Source organism: Dipteris shenzhenensis, chromosome 24, assembly GCF_047967505.1.
Source record: "Dipteris shenzhenensis isolate YYH24624 ecotype China chromosome 24, Dip_SZ_1.0, whole genome shotgun sequence".
NCBI lineage: Eukaryota > Viridiplantae > Streptophyta > Polypodiopsida > Gleicheniales > Dipteridaceae > Dipteris > Dipteris shenzhenensis.
Window position 1 is genome coordinate 3,580,163 of NC_141619.1, and position 21,585 is coordinate 3,601,747.

General features: G+C 43.0%; 1 protein-coding gene across 4 annotated transcripts in view; it reads right to left on the reverse strand.

Annotated features, from left to right (window-relative positions):
* LOC147886100 (Transducin/WD40 repeat-like superfamily protein) overlaps nucleotides 1-21,585 on the reverse strand; it is a 95,490-nt gene that overhangs the window by 14,926 nt on the left and 58,979 nt on the right. For 3 of the 4 annotated variants that reach the window (XM_087395870.1, XM_087395872.1, XM_087395869.1), the window contains exons 4-7: nucleotides 3,176-3,308; nucleotides 2,883-3,020; nucleotides 2,663-2,802; nucleotides 977-1,024 (exon numbers count right to left, since the gene is read on the reverse strand). In XM_087395870.1, coding sequence (XP_087251996.1) covers nucleotides 977-1,024; nucleotides 2,663-2,802; nucleotides 2,883-3,020; nucleotides 3,176-3,308 — 459 coding nt within the window. The remainder of the gene's footprint in view (nucleotides 1-976; nucleotides 1,025-2,662; nucleotides 2,803-2,882; nucleotides 3,021-3,175; nucleotides 3,309-21,585) is intronic. The other variant, XM_087395871.1, reaches the window with a different exon arrangement.

Consider the following 21,585-nt stretch of genomic DNA (forward strand, 5'->3'; position numbering starts at 1 on the left):
TGTAACTCCTCCTCCCTATTGGAATAGATGACTCATTTCACCTTGCTGCTGGAAGGGTGGAAGGGCATGCTTGCTCTTCTCTGTTCATACTCTGCACTCCTATCTTTGAGCTTCTTGGGTCAAATGCAAAGCTGACTCTTTTGTCCTTCTTTGCAGAAATTGTGGAGTTATTCCATCTTCCTCAAAATGGATTGTCTCTCCCTTGCAATGCATTTGACATTGTGGAGGCATGCTTTGGAAGTATCACCTTTGCAAAAACTGCATGGAGCTTGACAGTCGTGCATTTTCAAGATGGAAGAGGAAGCAAGGTTAGTTGCCAGCTGAATAATAATTAGCCCGTGACTTCTTCTTTGGTATGTCGTCTAACCTCACGGTCTTGGGTGTGACAACAAGGTCCTCAGTGTCAAGTTGCCATCAAGAGATATTACATATATGTAGCAAAGGAGGACATGCCTTGGATTGTGCCAGTAGATTAAAAAGCAAGGCAGAGGATTACACTTAACCATACCAAAAGTCAGAATAAACATGTCCAAAGCTCGGATTTTTACACAAAATAGGACTCAAACCCGAGACGACAATACCATACATTATCAAAAAACCCTCAAAAGCCTTTATTTTGAAAGGAGACGGTTCAACAAGATCATGTTGAATAAGAACTGTAGCAGCAGAGCCAGAAAGCACATGAACCTGATATCACAGTCGCAACTACCCACAACTTATAAAAACGCTACCAGCTCCAAGGAGCATTCCCAACCCCACTATTTTGGTGCTAGACCATGCAACACTCAAACCCTTGAATCATCTATATGCCTTAAAACCATAAAAAAGCAACGAATTAATTTTGCAATCAATCAAATGCATGCAGTAAACATCAAGATTAATTTAAAAGTAGGCTTTAAAATGCATGACAAAGCATACTGTATTAATCAGAACATAAAAATCTCAAAGACGATTAAAGGGCACAAAAGTATCTTACATTCAGTTCTTTTTTGGCATTTCCAACAAGCAGGAAATTGTTGTTCACCTGCAAAATTGAAGCACTCAACATTTTTGCAAACAAATTTAATATACCGTTTAAATCATTCATCTTCAAAAATTTGAAAAATAGACTTGATCATGACAATTTCAATATATAGACAATTTGATTGGAAAGTCTATGGCATTAGCACATAAAACTTAAAATGAATTATGAGTTATATCAACACAGAAGTTGAGTACCAGCAATGATCCCTCTATTGGAATTGCTACCTGGATAAGGAAGTGTAGACAACACAGCAAGCTAACCCAAAACAAAAATAAAAAATTTGAGGTGCATTATGCTTCGCTTCTTCATTCCTCCTTGTATCATGATGCTAGCTCCTGCACACATACGCACGCGCAGGCACACACAAAAACTCATCAAGCCCATCCCCCTCATTTCCCCTCATTACTTCCTCACCCAATCTGTAGAAGGGAAAATATATGAAAAGTCTTAGCAATTGTGCAAGCCTTGCTTGTAGTAGAATTCCCAAGGATAGAGCCCCCAAAGTTAAATATTTGTATAAGACCAAGAAGAAAGAATGTGGTCAGTCAAAATCATTGAAGTTTTGACCGGGTGCAAAAAATACTGGTGGAATTGAAATTGAAAGAACTGGAGTTAGAATGGGACTCACAAAGCCTTGAAGGGGTCTATAGTGCGAATAAACCTCTTCTTGAGGATTACGTCATGAGGAGAATGCTCAGAATCAGACGACCATCATTTTTCCTCCATAGATTACTTGGGATTTTGTTAACCATGGATTTTTCGGGTTTTTATGTGCTAGTTATTTTTCTTTTGCTTAATATGAAGGATCTTTTCAACAAAAAAAGGCAGTCTCAAGGATTGACAATGCCACAGGATACTGGAAAGAAGACACAAAAAGCACCCAAGACAATTCAAGCTTCAACGTAGCCTATGCAGTGTCTGCTTAGTTAAAGCGATCTATGCATATTATGGCAACTCCTTTTATACAAGCACTAGAGAAAAACCCAGAGAATCACACTATGAACACCAGAACACAGAGAAGGATACAGCCATGAATTATATTTCTCTAGGTGTCAAATTACTATGTGTGCAATATGAGATTTGGAGCAATAGTTTGGTACAGCTGTTAGTAAATTGGTTGTCCCATCCTTGTGTCATCCACAACCGCTTAGTTCTGGAAGTTTTTTGAGGTTGGTGTGGAATGTTTTACTAGACTTCACACATTTCCTTTCAGCCTGAAAATATATCCTCCTATCCAGCTACTAGTTGAACAGCAATTTTTTGCCGCCTCAATTTTCATTTCTCTTTAGGTTCATTGCTTGTTGGCTAGAAGGCTCTCCGCAATTATCATCTCAAATGGTCTTGTCACTTTCTCTCCCAAATTTTCTTCTAATGATGGGCTTGTTTTCAAGGACATTATCTGTTTTAATGCATTGCACTGACTACTAAAGGGAATAGGCATTCCAAGGACAATTACTTTGTGACTGAACTTGTATCTAGCTTAAAAAGAATGTCTTTTGCAAAAATCATTAGCCTGCATGAGCACAACTTACGTGGAGAACACCATATATCAATAATTTCTAACAATGTGGCCTGTGAGAGATGCCCAAACCTCTTACCAAACAAGATAGATAACTGGCAATCGCTATGATTACTCACAGGATGGAATCGTACACACAGCTGTTCAGAATTACCATACACAACTCGTACACAATGTCCATTTTCAACGTCCCAAATCCGTACACTTCGATCCATTGATGAAGAACATAAATATATATTGTTCAATGACCAATCAAAATCTGCCAAAAAACATTAATTAACAAAAGAAGCAAGCACTTAAATTGCAATCAGACAGAAATTATCAAGAACAAAAAATTGCCTGTGATGCTCTTTGAGTGCCCTTCCAAATGATGCAAGATCCCTGGAGGATCTGCAACAGTGCATAATGCAAGTCTTCCATCAGATGCACCAAATCCCAGCAGCTCTAAACTTCGATGTCCAAACCTAACAACATTAACTGAATGATACAAAAAGGTCCGCCGTTAGTACAGCATTTTATGAGAGGCAAGACACAGAGTTAAGCACGACTTACCCACATCAAGGGCTAACATTGTTAACACTATGCTGCATAACAGGACATGAACATGCACAACTTTCCATGCAACAACTGACCTGAACATTTCACTTGGTCGAATATGCAATGCATTCCTACAAATGAATCACCAGGTCCTTTTTTAGATTGAGAACGCCCTGCTTCAGTTGACAATGAGCTAAAGCTAGCACGCCCACTTAAGCTGAGAATATCCTGCAAAAAGATGCCTTATCACTCCTAATATTGTTTGCATCACTTCAAATCTATAACCAACGCTAAGCCACCTTAGCAGTCGAAGGATTATGTCTGTAAGAAGCACCAAAAAATAACTTCTATCATATTTAGCACAAAAGTAGGTTTTCACTGAGTCTTAGGATGTTTTAAGAGAGTCCCACGTTCAATGTGGTAGATATTTTTGGTATGTGTAAGAATAGGTCACTAAAGACAGTAAGGAGGCTGCATGCACCTCATCTCTTCCACCTCCTAATGCACCCTTATTTGATCGACGTAATGCAAGTACTTACCAATTCAGGACTTCAATTTCAAGTATCTTAATTTAAAATGGTATTTTTAAAATTATACAAATGGCGTACAAAACAGTTATCAAGCAGACCAAATGAAAAGATTCAGCAATCAGAAATCAACAGTACGAAACCTACTCTTGTCCTTGAAATGAGAAAGAGGACAGCTGAAAATAAAAGGACCACGACTTGTCAAAACAGCAATGTGATCCTTCCATAGGGGTGCAAAAGAGAAAGCTCAAGCCTCAAATGTAAAGCGAAAACTCCCTGTACATATTGAGCCAAGAATTTCTATTTTCCTTTGCACAAAATTTTTTTAATTGATTGTCAATCTTTTGGCAGGACTCAATGAGGTGTCTTTCATTTTTTCTACATAGCTTACAAGATAAAATGATCATTTGTAACAAAATGTTGGAAATTTTAACGATCTGTGCAAAGTGTTTGCACCTTGAGTCCTGTCTCATTCTCAACCATAGCCACAAAGTGTTTGAAATGCATAAACAATTCTGATTTTGCCTTAAGACCATAGAGCCAAGTGTAATTGGTGAAGTCATCTATGAATGTAGCATATTAGAGATAACCACCAAAAGCAGGTGTCCTCATGGGACCATAGACATCATTGTGGATGAGCTGTAATTTACGTGTAGCTCTCACTGCACCATTTTTCTTAGAAGGAAATCTATGCATCTTGCCAAGGATGCAACCCTCACATGCATGAGGAGGAGGTGACTCCAAAGGAGGCAATGCATCAACCATAGCATGCTTTTGAAGTGTCATTAAGCTGCCATAGCTCATGTGCCCATACCTAGCATGCCATAACTCCGCATTCTGCATCACAGCAGTGGGAGTGCTCTCACTGAAAGTGCAAGATTGGATCTTTTCTCATATGTATCAAGCAAAATATGTCTACGAGCCAACATGTCTAAGAATGCCCAAAAGCACTCGCCAGAAGAAAACCTGGTACCGAAGAGGAGTTTTGTAGGCCCAAAGCTATTGTGATCTCTTTCTCCACAGCTTGGCTGGGCGATGCATTCGCCAAATAGAATTGCCTTTCTCTAAAACCCAAGGTTGAGGCAAAAGGATTTTCTACAATTCAGGCAATCGTAATCTGAGATAGCGTCAAAGGGCAAGAAGAGGATCCTCGTGAGGTCAAAGTCTAATCCTCCAACCTGTCCTGAAGTTCCAAAGGAGGAATCGGAACAAAAGGCGAAAGTATACAAGCAACTTGTTGCCACAAAGCACGATAATGAGAGCCCAAGCCATACCGTGTAGCTGCCAGAGAAAAAGGCATGACAGAGCCATCATCATGAATAACATCAGCAACAGAATTGATGCCCTTAAAAGAAATAAAATAGGAACGGTGAGGTTCCTGTAAAGCCAATGGAGATTGAAAAACTGTCGACCAGTGAATGCTTTCAGCTCACAAGGAATTACCGAGCAAAGACTGTCGACCATATATACTTGTTAATCTATCTAATGTTCTATGTTGCTCCCCGAATGCGTTCTCTTTATCTCTCCTTCTTTCTCTTTCTCTCATCTACTCTATATACATATACATATAAAGCGTGTATGTGTTATATATATATACTTATATGTGGTTGTTGGTATATACGGTTTTAATTTTCCTATGGTTGTATTGGGTTCTTTTTGCATTTCCTTTTTATCTATTATGGCTTCTATTAAAGGTTGCTAAAAGGTCTCGTTTTCCTTTCTTAATTTAATGTTCCTAACCCATTCATCCCCCTTCAAATTTTTCACTATATATAACCTTATGTTCGTATGTATAGTTACATTATATATTTTTGTAGCTTCTAGTGTGGACTTGAGAAAGGATGTGCTTCCAATCAAGAAGCAAACTGGAGACCAAAGGGCAGCCAGGCAAAGTGCCATCAATGGGACCAAGTAAAAAATCCCAGTAATTGATTTGCCAGTGACCAAAGAGCCCAAGGCTAATCACCTTGCAGAAATTGCAGCAACATTTTCCCCCTATGAGCAAGGATGTGCACCTGGATATTCGTGATGTTCAAACCATCATGCATTTTAGGAGAACAAAGTTGATGCAGTCTGATACTTTTTCTGCTATGTTTGGAACGCTAGAAGATTTCCATAATGGCAGACATGAAAGAAGCAAGGTCTGCCTTGGTGAATAGGATCAGAGGCAAATAAAACACACACACACACACACATTTTTTGTGTGGATAAGAAAGAGTATTCATTAGAAAAGATATACACTCATAGCTGTCTCAAAATGAGATAGCTACTACTTGGACCTTAGTAAAAGACTTCTAACTGGGCCAAAGGAAGGTCTTCAAGAGAATGTGCATCGTGCAGAGATCAATGTAAGAAGGAACGAAAGAAATGATAAATATCCAACTGAGAGTGCTCGTATAATCAAATGTTACGAGCACGATATAGTGACCATGACACCCTGTAACAGCACCAAGAGAAGAACTAATCATAGTTTAGCTTGGAGGAATATTTGCCAAATAACCAAAAGTGCATGCCAAAAGACATTCCCGAAAAATGAGTACGAAGACTAGCTCTCAGCCAAAAAAGAAAATCAGGGGCTATAGGACAAGTCCAGAAAACATATTGCACAGACTAGCTAGGATGTGAACAGACAAGGCATGCCAAGGGGACCATATGTCCTAGCAGCCAATAAATATCCAAGCGGTAAGGTTCCCACCAAAGATCACCATAAGAAAACATGCTGCGTGAGAGGAAGCTTTCTGGCCTAAATATGTCGAAGACAACCCTTCCACGAAGCAAGTGGCTCATTGAGATGCCATAAATGATTGCATGCTCTTGAATCCATGGTTGCGGAAGTAAAAGAAGATAATTTTTCTTAGCCGAAAGATCAACAAACGAAAATGAAGAATAGCCCAGGAGCGCTCTGTCAAACCTACAATACAAAAGTAGAAGAGAAATAAACAAATGAGGGATCGGCAGAAAAGGTTGCAACATATCTGAAAGAATATGCCAAATAGGCCTGTGATGTAAACCCAAGCAAAACTGCCTCCTAGCTTGAGGAAAAGAAAGGACGCAGCCCTGAGCATCCACTACAACATTCACCGTAGAAGTCCCCAAGCGGTGCAGAAAGCACGCCTTTCTAGGTTGAAGATGTGCCAAAGGAGAATCAAACACCCGACTCCAGTGTATACTCTGCAAATGGAGGGTGTTACTGTAATGAAGGGGGAAAAGGGCTATTTTAGAGGCCCTTTAGAGGCCTTTTAGAATTATTATTATATTCTAGGCGGTGGCCAATGTAATGTAATAAGTGGGATAGGGGCACTTTTCCCTCTTAGAGGTTTTTCACCCTAACCATAGTCTAATCTCTAACGACAGTTAGTGATTAGATAGGGTTTTGTCACAGATAAAACCCTCATCTCTTTCATTGTACTACACTTCATTCAGTACACTTTGGGAGTGACCTACGTTCAGCTCACTCTCTACTTTCACTCTTGCTCTTGCTTCCAATTTTCTCACATTTGGTATCACAGCAAGTTCACCCTGCCTGACCTCCAGCTCTCAGCATACCTGCGTCGTACTGCAGTTTCTACACACTACTAGTCCTGCACCATCCAAACCTGCCGTCGTACACATGTGCATAAGCAGCCGTTCAACATCTGTACGCTGTACGGATTTCGAATCTGCTGTCCATACAAACAGGTCGTCATTCTGTCCGTACAAGCTGCGTCAGACGTCCGTACAAAGTACGAATTTTCGTACATTTTGCAAGCCCTTCTACCTTTTGTTGGCGTCAGTACTTTGTGAAGATTTTCCTTGCAGGATCTTCTTGCAGGATTACTTTGCAGGTTTTCCTTTGCAGGTTCTTCTCTTTGCAGAGAAATTGGGGCTTTTGAGCTATTTGGAGGCACATTGCATTTTTTGAAGTGCTCTTATGCAATTTTTGGGCAGACATTGCAGTTGGTCTGTAGGTGTTGAAGAAATTTGGGGCTTTTGCAATTACACTGCAATTTTGCAGTGAAATTTGAGGCTTTTGCAGGCAGAGTGCAAATTGTGCAACATTTGGGGCTTTCATACCATTTTTGCCCTCTTTTGTATGCAATGTCCCACAAGAAATGGGGGCTTTTGCATTTGGGTTGCAAGTTTGCAGGTAAACGAGCATTTTAGAAGTTTGCAAGCAGTTCTGGACTCAATACGAGTCAATTTACAGACTTTTGCCATTTTTTGCTATTTGCAGATTTTTGGGCATTTTACAGAGCATTGTGGTGCATTTTGAGCCTTTGATAGGCTGTGACAGTATTTGTCATTGTGGGCATATTTTCTTTGGCAGATTTTACTTGCATTTTGCATCCCAGGAAGGGATTTTACTTGTTCAGTTTGCTGTATTTCTGAGTTTGTCTGGCAAAAATGGCTCAGAACAACCCCAATGAGGTGTTGGGAGTCCTCACACAGGAGGATAAGTTGGATGGCACCAACTACTCCTTGTGGAGTTTTATAGTTCGCAATATGTTGGTTGGCAGACATCCTTGGGATTATGTCAATGGATATGAAGCAAGACCAGATACAGTGGCCACACCTGTCACTCCTACAGTTGGAGGCAGGGGTAGAGGTCAAAATGCAGCACAAGTAGTTGGAGCTGTTGCTCTAGGAGCTCCCACAGCAGAGTAGAAAAGATGGGATTCTAGAGACGCACAAGCTCTATCAATGATTTCTCTCTCTGTCAAGAGGTTCATTATACCTCACATTCGGTCATGCAAGACATCAAAGGCAGCTTGTGCATCTCTAGAGAGTATGTTTGCAGCAAGAAATGATGCCAGAGTTTCCTTAGCGAGAGCTTTCTCATACGCATATGGATGAGGGAGATTCCATGAATTCTCACCTCACAAAGCTTCAAGATTTGAGGGAGCAACTGTTGAATATTGATGAAGTCGTCCCGGATTCATAGATGATTACCACCACTTTGAATTCTCTTCCTGAGTCCTATCTTGGTTTCCGCACCTTGCTGAATTTGTCATTGAGGGGGGGCAGAAATCCTCTCTACTTTCACGAGTTGGTAGGACTTCTGTTGCATGATGAGCAGGGACGAATAAATATGGCAACCCGGGCTGGCGACCATGCCATGCTTTCTAAGTTCAAGCCCAAGGGAAAAGGGCAGCAAAAGCAACATGCTAATTAGTCCACACATCAGCATAAAGCTGATTCAAGACAGCCCTCTTATAAGGCTAAGGGTGATGCAGATAAGCAGAAAAAGAAGGGCATTTGTCACTACTACAAGAAGCCAAGTCATTATATTTGAGAATGCAAGAAGCGCATAGCTAAAGAGAAGAAAAGGGATTCAGGTATGGCTATGTCAGATGTGTCAGCTCTCTTATAAGGCTAAGGGTGATGCAAATAAGCCTAAAAAGAAGGGCATTTGTCACTACTGCAAGAAGCTGGGTCATTATATTGGTGAATGCAAGAAGCACACAGCTAAAGAAAAGAAAAGGGATTCAGGTATGGCTGTGTCAGATGCATCAGCTCCTCATGCACATGATGGGGGAGATGTTATAGCCAACTTTGTGGAAGAGCACCATGCCTTTCTGTCTTGCACTTGAGATTTTTTAGTGTGTAGTTCAGATGCTTCAACCACTAATGATGATGACCCTTATGCTTTCTTGACTTGCAGTTATGATTTTTCAAAGGATGCATGCCCTCTCAGTGTCAATGAGACACTGAATAGTTGGACTTTTGACAGTGGTTCTTCAAAGCACATCACTTCTAAGAAGAACCTATTTGCATCTCTGCATCCTCCATCTTCTTATTTAGTGTGTGGAGTGGGGGACATTATTCTCATATCCACTGATGGCACATATTTCAGAATTTCAGATGTTCTCTATGTGCCAAGCATAAAGAAGAATTTGCTTTCAGTGTCCTCTCTTAATAGAGGAGGATTTCAGGTTGTATTTGATGATGCTAAGTGTGCAGTTAGAGACAAAGAGAATGACCATGCTTTGATGTTGTTTGGCGCTTTGTATCAGGGTCTTTTTCAGCTTGATTTATATGAAAAAAGATCCGATCTTGCAATATCAGTGAGCATTCCCACTGCTGCGATGCAGAGTGCAGAGTTATGGCATGCCAGGTATGGGCACATGTGCTATGGCAGCTTAATGACACTATATCTCCTTTAGAGTCACCTCCTCTGTGAGGGTTGCATTCTTGGCAAGATGCATAGATTTCCTTTCAAGAAGGATGGTGCAGTGAAAGCTACACGCAAATTACAGCTCATTCACAGTGATGTCTACGGTCCCATGAGGAAACTTGCTTTTGGGGGTTATCTTTATTCATAGATGACTTCACCAACTACACTTGGGTCTATGGTCTTAAGGCAAAATGAGAAGTGTTTATGCATTTCAAACACTTTGTGGCTATGGGAGAGAATGAGACAGGAGTCAAGGTGCAGACATTTCGGACAGATCAAGGGGGACAGTATATGTCTCATGAGTTTGAGGCATTTTTGAAGGAAAAAGGCATCACGCATCAGCTTACAGTGAGGCTTACACCTCAACAGAATGGCAAAGCTAAGCGGAAGAATCGCACTCTTATGGAGATGGATAGATGCATGCTTACCAGTAAAAAGTTGTGTCACAGGTTTTGGCTTGAAGGCCTCATGTGTACCAACTATGTTTTGAATCGGACTCCCACAAAGGGTTTGAAGACAATCACTCCCTATGAGGCATGGCACGGGAGAAAACCTTCAGTGGATCACTTCAAAGTTTTTGGTTGTGTTGCATATGCCCACGTGCCTATGGAGTTTCGACACAAGTTGTCAAATAAGGCACTTAAATGCATTTTTGTGGGGTATAGTTCACAAAGCAATGGCTATCGTCTCTACTATCTTTCTTCACGCAAAATTTTTGTGAGTAGAGAAGTTATATTCTCTGAAAATTCAGCACATACACATGTTGAATTTCAAATTCCAGCTTCTTTAGATGATGTTTTTGAGGGGATGCTTTCAATAGCATTTGGTTCCCCAGCTAGGTTCATGTTGAATATTGTAGGCCATCTTTTGGTGGTTCTAGTGATGCCCTATAGGCCATGGTATGTGCCTTGTAGGCATAAGTGTAGGCACTTATTGTGTTAGTGCTTACTATGCCACGTAGGACACTTAGTCCTATGTGACACCTAGGACACTTAGTCCTAGGCCTAGATACAAGTACTTTGTACTTGTGTTTAGAAACCTTATCTAAGTTGACGTGACTTCTTCTTCGACTCGTCCTGTACTGCACACTCTCTCTCTCTCTTCGTTTAGCATCTACAGTGGTATCAGAGCAGGTATTGCTCTAGCCTTCCAGCTCTCCTCAGCCCCGAGTACTCCATTGCTCATTGGAGAGTTTTCTGCCCTGCTGGTCGACCCACTCCTAGATCTAGTTTGAGGCTCTTCATCGCTATTTGCTCCGTCGTACCTTCAGTGGTACCTGCGCTGTACCTGCACGCTGCATCGCTGTACTGCATTCCTGCTTCGCCGTACCTTCCGTACGTATTCCGTACTCAGTGGTAGTTCGCCGTACGTACGGTGAGCAGTTCGCCGTACGTACGGTGAGGAGTTCGCCATACGCCGTACTTGCAATGCGCCATCGTACTTCCATATAAGCATTAAGTACTTTGCTGTACTTTGCCGTACTACCTTCTGTACCTATATTTAATACTCCCGCCGTACAAAATAAGTATCTGCGATAGCCGTACGCTCTTCTCCGTACAAGTGTACTCGCACCGTACCTGCTTTGTACAGGTTCATCTGCTCCGTACGATCATCTGCTCCGTACGTTCACCTGCAGATCAGCCGTCGTACAACTTGTACCTGCATTCCGTACACGTGTACTTTGAGAACAGCTGACCGTACAGCTTGTACCTGCTCCGAGTATTTTGTACAATTTCGAAGTGCGAATTTACTTTCAGTGGTATCTACATTTGCAATTTGGGGCTTTTGCAGGACATTGCAAAATTTGGGGCTTTCACACATTTGCCCTCTTTTTGGCCTATTTGCCCTAAATAAATTTGGGGCTTTTGCCAAATTTGCTGTTTTTGCATCAGATTGCAGTACATTAAATCAGATTGCAGGACATTCAGTTACATTTGCAGGACATTGAGTCAGATTTGCATACATTGGGTCACATTTGCGAAATTTCAGCAAGATTTGGGGCTTTTCTGAATTTGCCCTCTTTTTGGCTTATTTGCCCTCAATAAATTTGGGGCTTTTGCCAAATTTGCTGTTTTTGGAGTGAACATTGCCTGTCACAGTCACATTTGGGTCAGATCTGCATTTGCCCTTTGATTTGGGTCAGAAATTTGCTGATATTTGCTGTCATTTTTGGGACAGCCAGCTTATTGCAGTGATAGCCTTGAGGCTTTTGGTTTTTCAGGTCTTTTACAAGTTATCACAGTTGCTATGGCTGGGAACAATCAAGATTTATTTGGAGTTCTTCGTGAAGATGATAAGTTGGATGGCACCAACTATCCGATGTGGTCTTATCTCATGAAACATATTCTTGTTGCAAAGCATTTTTGGAATATTGTTTCTGGGGCTGATCTGAGGCCAGCTAATCCTTCAGTGGTTGTTTCTACTGCTGCACCTTCTGCAGGTGGTACTTCTCCTAATGCCTCTTCCTCTAGCACTCCTGCTGTTGCTCTTCCAACTCAAGAACAGTCTAGATGGGATGCAAGAGATGCAAATGCACATTCATGCATTGCTTTATCATGCAAGAGAATCATTATTCCACACATCCGTTCTTGCAGGACAGCAAAGGATGCTTGGGATAAATTGGCTTCTCTATATCAGATTCGGAATGAAGCTCGTGTTGCATATTTGAGAAGGCAATTACAGGAAGTGAATATGAATGAAGGTGAGTCAATGGATGCATATTTGACAAAGGTCAAGGACCTCATGGAACAGCTTGCCAACATTGATGAAGTGGTGCCAAATTCACAGCTTGTCAGTACTACATTGAATGGACTACCAGATACATATCAAGGGTTTGCTACAACCCTTCGATTAGTGGCCATGGGTAATCCAGACCACTATTCTTTTGATCAGCTTGTTACTTTGCTTTTGCAGGAAGAGCAAAGTAGAGCTAACAGACAAGCCATTATTCTTGATCATGCATTTGCTTCACAGCAAACAGGAAGAGGCAAGGCTTCCAAGCCTATGAACAAGCCAAAATCTGTGCATAGCAGCTGCAATTCCTCTACACATAGCAGCTGTAATTCCTCCCCTGCATCTAAAAATACAGCAGATAAAGGAAAAAAGAAAAGATGCAACTATTGTCGCAAGCCTGGATATGACATTTCAGAATGCAGGAAGCGCATTGCTTCGGAGAAAAAGAAAGCAGGATTGACAGCTAATGCCTCACATGCCATTGAATCCCATGAGCCATCAGATGCTTCACATGCACATGCTCTTCAGGATGATTGGGCATGGGCTGTCCATTGCTCATTTGATCCCTCCAAAGCTGATGCACTTTTTACTGCTAATGATGCTCAGTCCTGGTACTTTGATAGTGGTGCTTCCAAGCATGTCACATCTTGCAGACAGTTGTTTCATTCTTTAGCTGATGCACCTCGAGGGGGGACTGTTACATGTGCCAATAATGCTTCATATGCTGTAAAAGGAGTTGGAGATGTGCAGCTCACATCCATTTCCAGCCATCCTGTCACTCAGACAAATGTTCTTTTTGTGCCTGGAGTTGAAGTCAACTTGATTTCAATGTCAGCAATTGCTACTTCAGGTTTCAGAGTAATTTTTGATGGCTACAGATGCCTAGTATATGATCTTCGTGATGACAATGCCATAGTTCTCACTGGCACTTTGCAAAAAGGGCTTTATCACCTTGATCATCATGCAGCTGCACTTTCTACCGAAGCATTGGCTATTTCGGATTCACAGCTCGCTGAAACTCATCTTTGGCATGAGAGAATGGGCCATCTCAATCATAGAGCTCTTGCAAAGCTACATTCACAGCAGATGGCAAATGATGTACCTCAGACCCACACAGTTTCTAAACATGTGTGTGAGGGTTGTCTTTTGGGTAAGATGCATCGATTTCCTTTTCAAAAGAATTGTCCAAAACTCTCACAAAGGAAATTGCAGCTAGTACACAGTGATGTCTGTGGCCCAATGAGGACAAATGCCATTGGAGGATACAAGTATTTCATGACTCTCATTGATGATTTCACAAGGTATTGCTGGGTATATCCTTTAAAGGCCAAATCTGAAGTTTTCTTATGCTTTCAGAGATGGCTGAATATGGTTGAGAATGAATCAGGATGTAAGCTTGTCGCCCTCAACACAGATAGGGGGGGTGAGTATATGTCAAAGGAGTTTGATGCATTTCTTTCCTCACGGGGCATTATTCACTCATGCACTACTCCTTACACTCCTCAGCAGAATCCTGTTTCTGAAAGGAAAAACAGGTCCACAATGGAGATGGCTAGATGCATGCTTAAGGCCAAGTCTTTGCCCAATAAATTTTGGCTTGATGCAGTAATGTGTGCCAACTATGTGCTGAATAGATCACCTACACGGGCATTAAAGACTATTACACCTTATGAAGCATGGAAAGGCAGGAAGCTTTCACTTTCACACATGAAAGTTTTTGGGTCTCTTGCATATGCTCATGTACCATCTCAGCTGAGACATAAGCTTGATGACAAGGCAATCAAATGCATATTCATTGGTTACAGCCAGGAGAGCAGAGGGTATCGGTTATATCAACCAAATACTGGGAAGATTATTGTCAGTAGAGATGTGATCTTTGCTGAACATTCAGCTTCTCCTCTTGTGGACTGCAAAGCAAAGCCAGATATTGACATGTTCGATGCCTTTGAATCTTGGTTACCTCTACCATCATCAGAAGAGGATTTTGAGCAGTAACATGCGCCTCCTGCAGGCCCTCCACAAAGCAATAATCAGCCTCAACCTCATGCTGATTTGCAGGTTTCTCTTCCGGCACAAAATGATCTCATTACTCATGATGCAGTCATTGAAGAAAGAGCTGTTAATCGACAGCAAAGGCAAGTTCCCAGATGGCTTCTTGATACATTGAGGGACAGCAAACAAGATCAGCCTTTTGCTGCCCGGACAAGATCAGGGAATAGACAGCATGGTCACTTTCTTGAGTTTGCACTCCTTGCTACAGCTTGCAATGAAGAGCCTTTGTGCCATAAAGATTTTTTTGACAGCAAAGAGTGGATAAATGCAATGAAAGCTGAGTTACAATCTATTGCCAAAAATGACACTTGGGAATTAGTAGATCTCCCACCTGGCAAGCATGCCATTGAAACGCGGTGGGTCTACAAATTAAAAAGAAAATCTGATGGCAGCATAGATCGATACAAAGCCCGTCTTGTTGCAAAAGGGTATGCCCAACAACAAGGCATTGACTTTGAGGAGACATTTGCTCCCACATCCAAGATTACTACCATTCGATGTGTCATTGCCATTGCAGCCCATCATCATTGGCAAGTGCACCAACTTGACATCAAGACTGCCTTTCTTCATGGGGATCTGCAGGAAGAAGTCTATGTCACACAACCTCCTGGTTTTGAGGTTGTTAATTCTGAAAATAAGGTATGCCGGCTTAGAAAAGCCCTTTATGGTTTGAAGCAGGCACACAGGGCATGGTATGCCAAAATTCATGCACACTTACTATCCCTTGGTTTTCATAATAGTCCCACAGAACCCACTCTTTATTTCCGTGGGAGTGGATCTGATTTTTTAGTGCTGATTTTATATGTGGATGATATGCTTATCACGGGCCCAGATACTCAGCAAATTGCAGCTTTCAAGGCTGATATGCAGCAGATTTTTGACATGTCAGACATGGGACAGCTCCATTATTATTTGGGCATTCAGTTTGCTCATGTTGAGGGGGGTATCATGATGTCTCAGTCCAAGTATATTGGACAGCTCCTTAATCATTTTCAGTTTGAGGATTACAAGCCAATCTCTACTCCAGTGGACCCTGGCTTCAAATTCTCAGCTCATGATGGGAGCCCACCATGTGATATCACTCTTTATCAGCAGGCTGTTGGATGCCTTAATTATTTATGTAACACCAGACCTGACTTGCAGTATGCAGTATCTCAGCTCAGCAGATTCATGCACATGCCCAGTTCACAGCATTGGCAGGCAGTGAAGAGTCTTCAGATATCTCAGAGGCACTCAGGATTTAGCCCTCTTCTATGGTGATCAGGGTTCACTTACCATGCATGCTTACACGGATAGTGACTGGGCAGGATGTTCCGACACCAGAGTGTCACATACTGGCAATTGTTTTTTGCTTGGCAATTCATGTATTTCTTGGCTCAGCAAGAAGCAACTGACAGTTGCCACGTCTAGTTGTGAGGCTGAGTACACGGCAGCCTTCACCGCTACAGTACAGTGTGTTTGGCTTCGACACTTACTTATAGATCTTGGTATTTGCCAGGCATCCTCCACTATTGTCTACACTGACAGCCAGAGTGCTTTGGCCATTGCGCGTAACCCAGTGTTTCATGCGTGTACCAAGCATATTGAAGTTCACTATCATTATGTTCGGGAGCGGTTGTCAGCAGGCGACATAGAGTTGTCCTATCTTCCCACAGAGGACAACATCACAGATATGTTTACAAAGGCACTTCCTCGTCCCAAGTTCGAAGTCTTCCGACAGGCTTTACACTTGGTTCCCTTTGTTACATGATCTGACATTCCTTGTACATTCATAGGTGGCTATATGCTTTTGGATGAACATGTGCCACCATGACCAGAAACTACCAGGTATTCTGAGACGTTACTTCAGAACATCCCATGGAGGGGGGTTTGTAGGCCATCTTTTGGTGGTTCTAGTGATGCCCTATAGGCCATGGTATGTGCCTTGTAGGCATAAGTGTAGGCACTTATTGTGTTAGTGCTTACTATGCCACGTAGGACACTTAGTCCTATGTGACACCTAGGACACTTAGTCCTAGGCCTAGATACAAGTACTTTGTACTTGTGTTTAGAAACCTTATCTATCTAAGTTGACGTGACTTCTTCTTCGACTCGTCCTGTACTGCACACTCTCTCTCTCTCTCTCTTCGTTTAGCATCTACAAATATCAGAATTTACAGCAACCCCCTCCTCATCCACATGCCCCGATTCAGCCACAGGCTGATTTTGTACCTCCACAGGGTATGGATGAAGTTGTCAGGCAAGAGATTCAAGAGATACACGCAGCCAAAACACTCCCGAATTGGTTGCTTCAGCCTGTCAGGGAGAGTAAGCTCGAGGCCTCATTGCCTGGCAGGACTCGTAGTGCAGTAAGGGACGCAGGGGGGGTTCTTTCAGTTGACACAGCTTATGCAAGGACTCTTCTTGATGAAAAGGAACTTGACTCTTTTGAAGAAGCAAAGGATAATGTGATTATCTTAGTGCAATTAATTACCAATCATTGTGGTGCCTAGGGTGGTCAATGATGCCAGCTGGGCATGTGATTAATTGGTGGCTTCAATTAAGATTAATTAAAGGTGGCTCATAATTATTTGGATAGCACCATCGGCCTATAATATAGGTAGTTAATCATCCAGTTACCGTGGTGGCTCAAATTTTGATTAATTAAAGGTGGCTTATGATTAAGTAGGGTGCTATCTAATTTCCGTGTTACTATTTAAGTGTGGCCCTCGGAGGGTGCAATACTAAGAAACCCTATGCATCACGTGCGTTCAAAGGGTGTTAAAAAAAACCCTCCATTGAAATGTCTCTCACAATAAAAACACTCGTCTTTACTTATGAACTAAGTGATTTTTTTCAAAAATTAAATTAAAAAATCTCTCGTCTTATTGTAATTTTGTTAAATTTTTCCAAAACGTTGGATTAAAATACCCTCCTTTTGATACACGTGGTACACTAAATTTTTTTAGGTGAACCCCTCGAGGTGTGGCCCTGAACATGGGGAATGCTGGCTACTTTACTCCATGTTCCCCACTTCCAACTCTCATCCAGTCATCTGATCCCTTGCTTTGCTATTTGGCAACTTTGCTCCATGCTCTCCACTTTCAGCTCTCATTTGCACGAAGCCTGAGCTACACGTTTCGTACAGGTTGTCCGTACACCTGCGAGTTAAGTGTCTGTACTCCGTCTGTACAACTTGCATCGTAGAGCTCTGCTGTCCGTTCGTATAAACTTCCAACAGCGTGGTTGTCCACACGTACAGGTTGTCCGTACAGCCGTACATTTTATGGTACGCAACATCTTGGTTAGCATACATCTTTGGGACTATGTCAATGGAGACGAAGCAAGGCCAGATTCTGTGGCTACACCTGTCACTCCTACAGTTGGAGACAGGGATAGAGGTCAAAATGTAGCATAAGTAATTGCAGCTACTGCTACAGTGGCTCCCACAGTAGAGCAAAAAAGATGGGATTCTAGGGATGCACAAGCTCTATTCGTGATTTCTCTCTCTGTCAAGAGGTTCACTATTCCTCACATTCGGTCATGCAAGACCTCAAAGGCAGCTTGGGAGGTATTAGAGAGTGTGTTTGCAGCAAGAAATGATACTAGAATTTCCTTCTTGAAGAGAGAGCAATCTCATATGGACGAGGTGTTTTCCTCATCCAGCTGAGCTCCCCCGACTCTGCCTTGACACCTGTGGAGCAAAGCCATGGCCAGCCCCTCTTACAGCAAGGGCTTCTGAGGAACACCCCACGCACTTGGGGACAATGGCAGCCTTCACATAGATGGATCTTCTCATAGGCCCCCCTGACGGGGAAGGGCTCCCCCCTGATGAGGAGTCTTCACACGGTTTGGCAGAGCCTAGCAGGGGGTCTCATCCGTGCTCCACTCAGATGCAAAGAGGAGTTTGAGCGCCAGCCCCTTATGTGGCACCTAGAGGTCAGAAATCAGGAGGGACGTATGCTTGGGCAGCGGACTCACATTTTTTGGGCACAATGGGACAGTGGTCCAGCAGGGTCTTTTGGTCGTTGGAGCAAACTACCTATGGAGGCAAAGGCGAGGCTTGACGCCCTAGCGCGTCTACGAGGGACAGGGCAACGAATAGGCAAGATTGACTTAGCCATTCCTAAGTCGTGGGAAGGACTTCACATTTGGAGAGACGCAGATGGTTGAGGCACATTTTCCGTACTGGCGTTCCCTAGAGGATATTGATGCAACGCGGCAGCACAAACCCCGGCTTCTTCCGTGTGGGACCTGGAGGCCTACTTCAGCCCCTCACTGGGAGCGACCCTGAGATGGATGGGAGTCTTGATGGGATACACTGGCAGATGATCTGAGTGGTAGGACGCTTGGGGAAGGAGTGGCACATTGACCCTCCCAGTATCTCAGAGCACGACTAGATGGCGCCTTTGACTATGGGAGGATAGACCCCTGAGGGAGGTCCAGCGGGATCCGAGGGTGACCTAGCTGAGACGGTGGATGAGGTGCCCTTCTTTTCCTACACCACACGGATTGGCAGGAGACTTCAGATGGACTCGTCGAGGTGGACCACCTCGAGGGAGAGACACTGGGTGACCCAGAGAGTGCCCCAGGAAGTTTGCTCCAGGTTGTGGACACGGTTGTGATTGAGCTTGCGGCCGAGGAAGATCTCATACTTCTTCTGGCTAGCAGCCCAGGGAGGATTGCTCATCGGCCCGTGGTTGGAGCAAATGCGAGTGGAGGGGCAGTGCCATTGTTGCTTTGATGGTGTCCTGGAGACTATCCCGCATTGCCTATGAAGCTCTCATAGCGCAGCGAGGATCTGGATGAGAGCCCTCAGGATCATGACACGTATGCAGAGTCTGCACAGAGACTACACCTGGGGGATGGTGGCTTGGTTGACACAGGGAGGACATGCGTCCAGATCGATGAGATCTCCCCAACCTACCGGATACAGGGTTAGAGAATTCAGTGGATTGCACTCCACGAGGCAGTCCCCCCTAACACCCTAGCTCCTCCTCCTAGGGAGGACAGTGTTTGGGAGACCAGCCTTATACCTGGCTGACCAGGCTGCTGGTAACCCCCACCATGTTCTCTCTCTCTCTCTCTCTCTCTCTCTCTCTCTCTCTCTACCATGGGTCGTTTTCGGCCCCCCGTGGACGATAATAATTTCTACTTCTACTTCTCTCTCTCTCTCTCTCTCTCTCTCTCTCTCCCCCCTCTACCAAGCCCTTCTCCAGCGTCGTGCAGTTATGTACACCCTGCTGATGTCATCATGCCCTTCATAGGACCCTACTGCAGTCCGTACGCCTGCTCTGCAATTCCGTCTTGCCAAGTCAGATCCAGGGCTTCATGCCCCTTCCATCTCTCCTGCACAAGGTCTCTTGTGCTGTCCACATGACAGCTCATGTGCTGCCATGTGGCAGCCCCATTATCTCCAGGTCTACCTCCCCCATGCTCTCCTCATATGGGGGCTTACACATGGGGAGGTGACCATTCCAACACAAGTCTCGTTGATCGAAGTCAACACTCTCTGACCGAAGTCAACACCTTAGTTCTTTGGTTAACCGTAGTTAACCGTCTTGGCCCAAGCTAAGTCTTCCTAACTGGGTTAGGCTTACTTAACCGGAGTTAAGTATCTTTGACCGAAGTCAATACTTTGACCAAATAAAGATAACTTTTTGAACATAATTAAATACTCTTTAATTATGATCAAATAATTGGTCAATTAAAACTTTGACTTCGGAGTATTTACAACTTTGGTGACATCCCCTCGACTTCTATTCAATTGACCTCGATTGAAAAGCTTCCTTGTAAATATCCAAAAGCTGTGGATGATCAGACTACATGTCTTCATCCATCCACTTCGCATCCAATGCTGAAAAGTTCTTGAATTTTATAAGATACCTGTAAAATTCCTTGCCCTTGAAACCTTTACGTACAGTATGATACACAATTTCTGGCTAAAGGACCTCCTCCAGCTCATCCACTTCTGGTGGATCCTCTGTTACTAGCTTTGTAGGCTCCGGACCCTAAAATTTATTTAGAAGACTCGCATGAAAGGCATTGTGAATCCTCCAATGCTCTGGCAGTGCCAACCTGTATGCAACCTCATTAATCTCTTTTGTAACCCTGAAAGGGCCATAGTATCTGGGAGATAACTTTGCATACACTTTTTGCTTCCCCGGTTAGCTTGCGGAGCCTAGCTTTCTCGAACTTCAAAAGCACCCAATCCCCTTTCTTGAGATCTAACTGTCACCTATGCTTATCTACAGCTTTCTTATGCTTTTCTTGAGACCTTTCTATTGATGTCCGGACCAACTGAAAGCTGTCTAGAGGTCTCTGACAAACTGATCAGCTGCAAATATTTCATCTTTGGTCCTCATGATAGGTGGCAGAATCACCTTCCCATAGATGACCTCAAAGGGGGCTTTTCATGTGGAGCTGTGAACTGTATTATTATATGCAAACTCCACCAGTGGTAGGTACTATTCCCTATCTGAACTTTGGTCAGCCACGTAGCATTTCAATAAATCTAACATTGTAGAATTCGCTATCTCACTTTGACCATTTGTCTGAGGATGGAGAGAAGAAGAAAAATTCAGATTTGTCCCCATATTATCAAACAGAGCTCTCCAGAATAGACTAGTCATTCTGAGATCTCGGCCACTGACAATGGACTTGGACATACCATGGTGTTTAAAATCTATGCCATGAAAAGCTTAGCCATATGATCTGCCTTTATAGTTTTGCATACCGGAATGAAATGAGCTTGCTTGCTGAATCTATCAATGACCCATCATTCCCTGACTTTGACCTTAGCAAATCAAAATTGAAGTCCATTGTGATACTTCCCCATGGTGCCAGAGGCACGGGAAGAGGCATAAATAGGCCAAGTGCCTTCCATCTCTCATATTTAACCTTCTGACAGTTCAAGCATTCTGTAACAAACTGATGTATATCTTTCCGCATCGCTGGCCAAAATAAATACCTCTTTAATGCTTGATTTGTTGCTGTAATTCCTCTATGCCCAGCATAGGGAGGTGCATGGCATTCCTCCAAAATCTTTTTCCTCACCTCT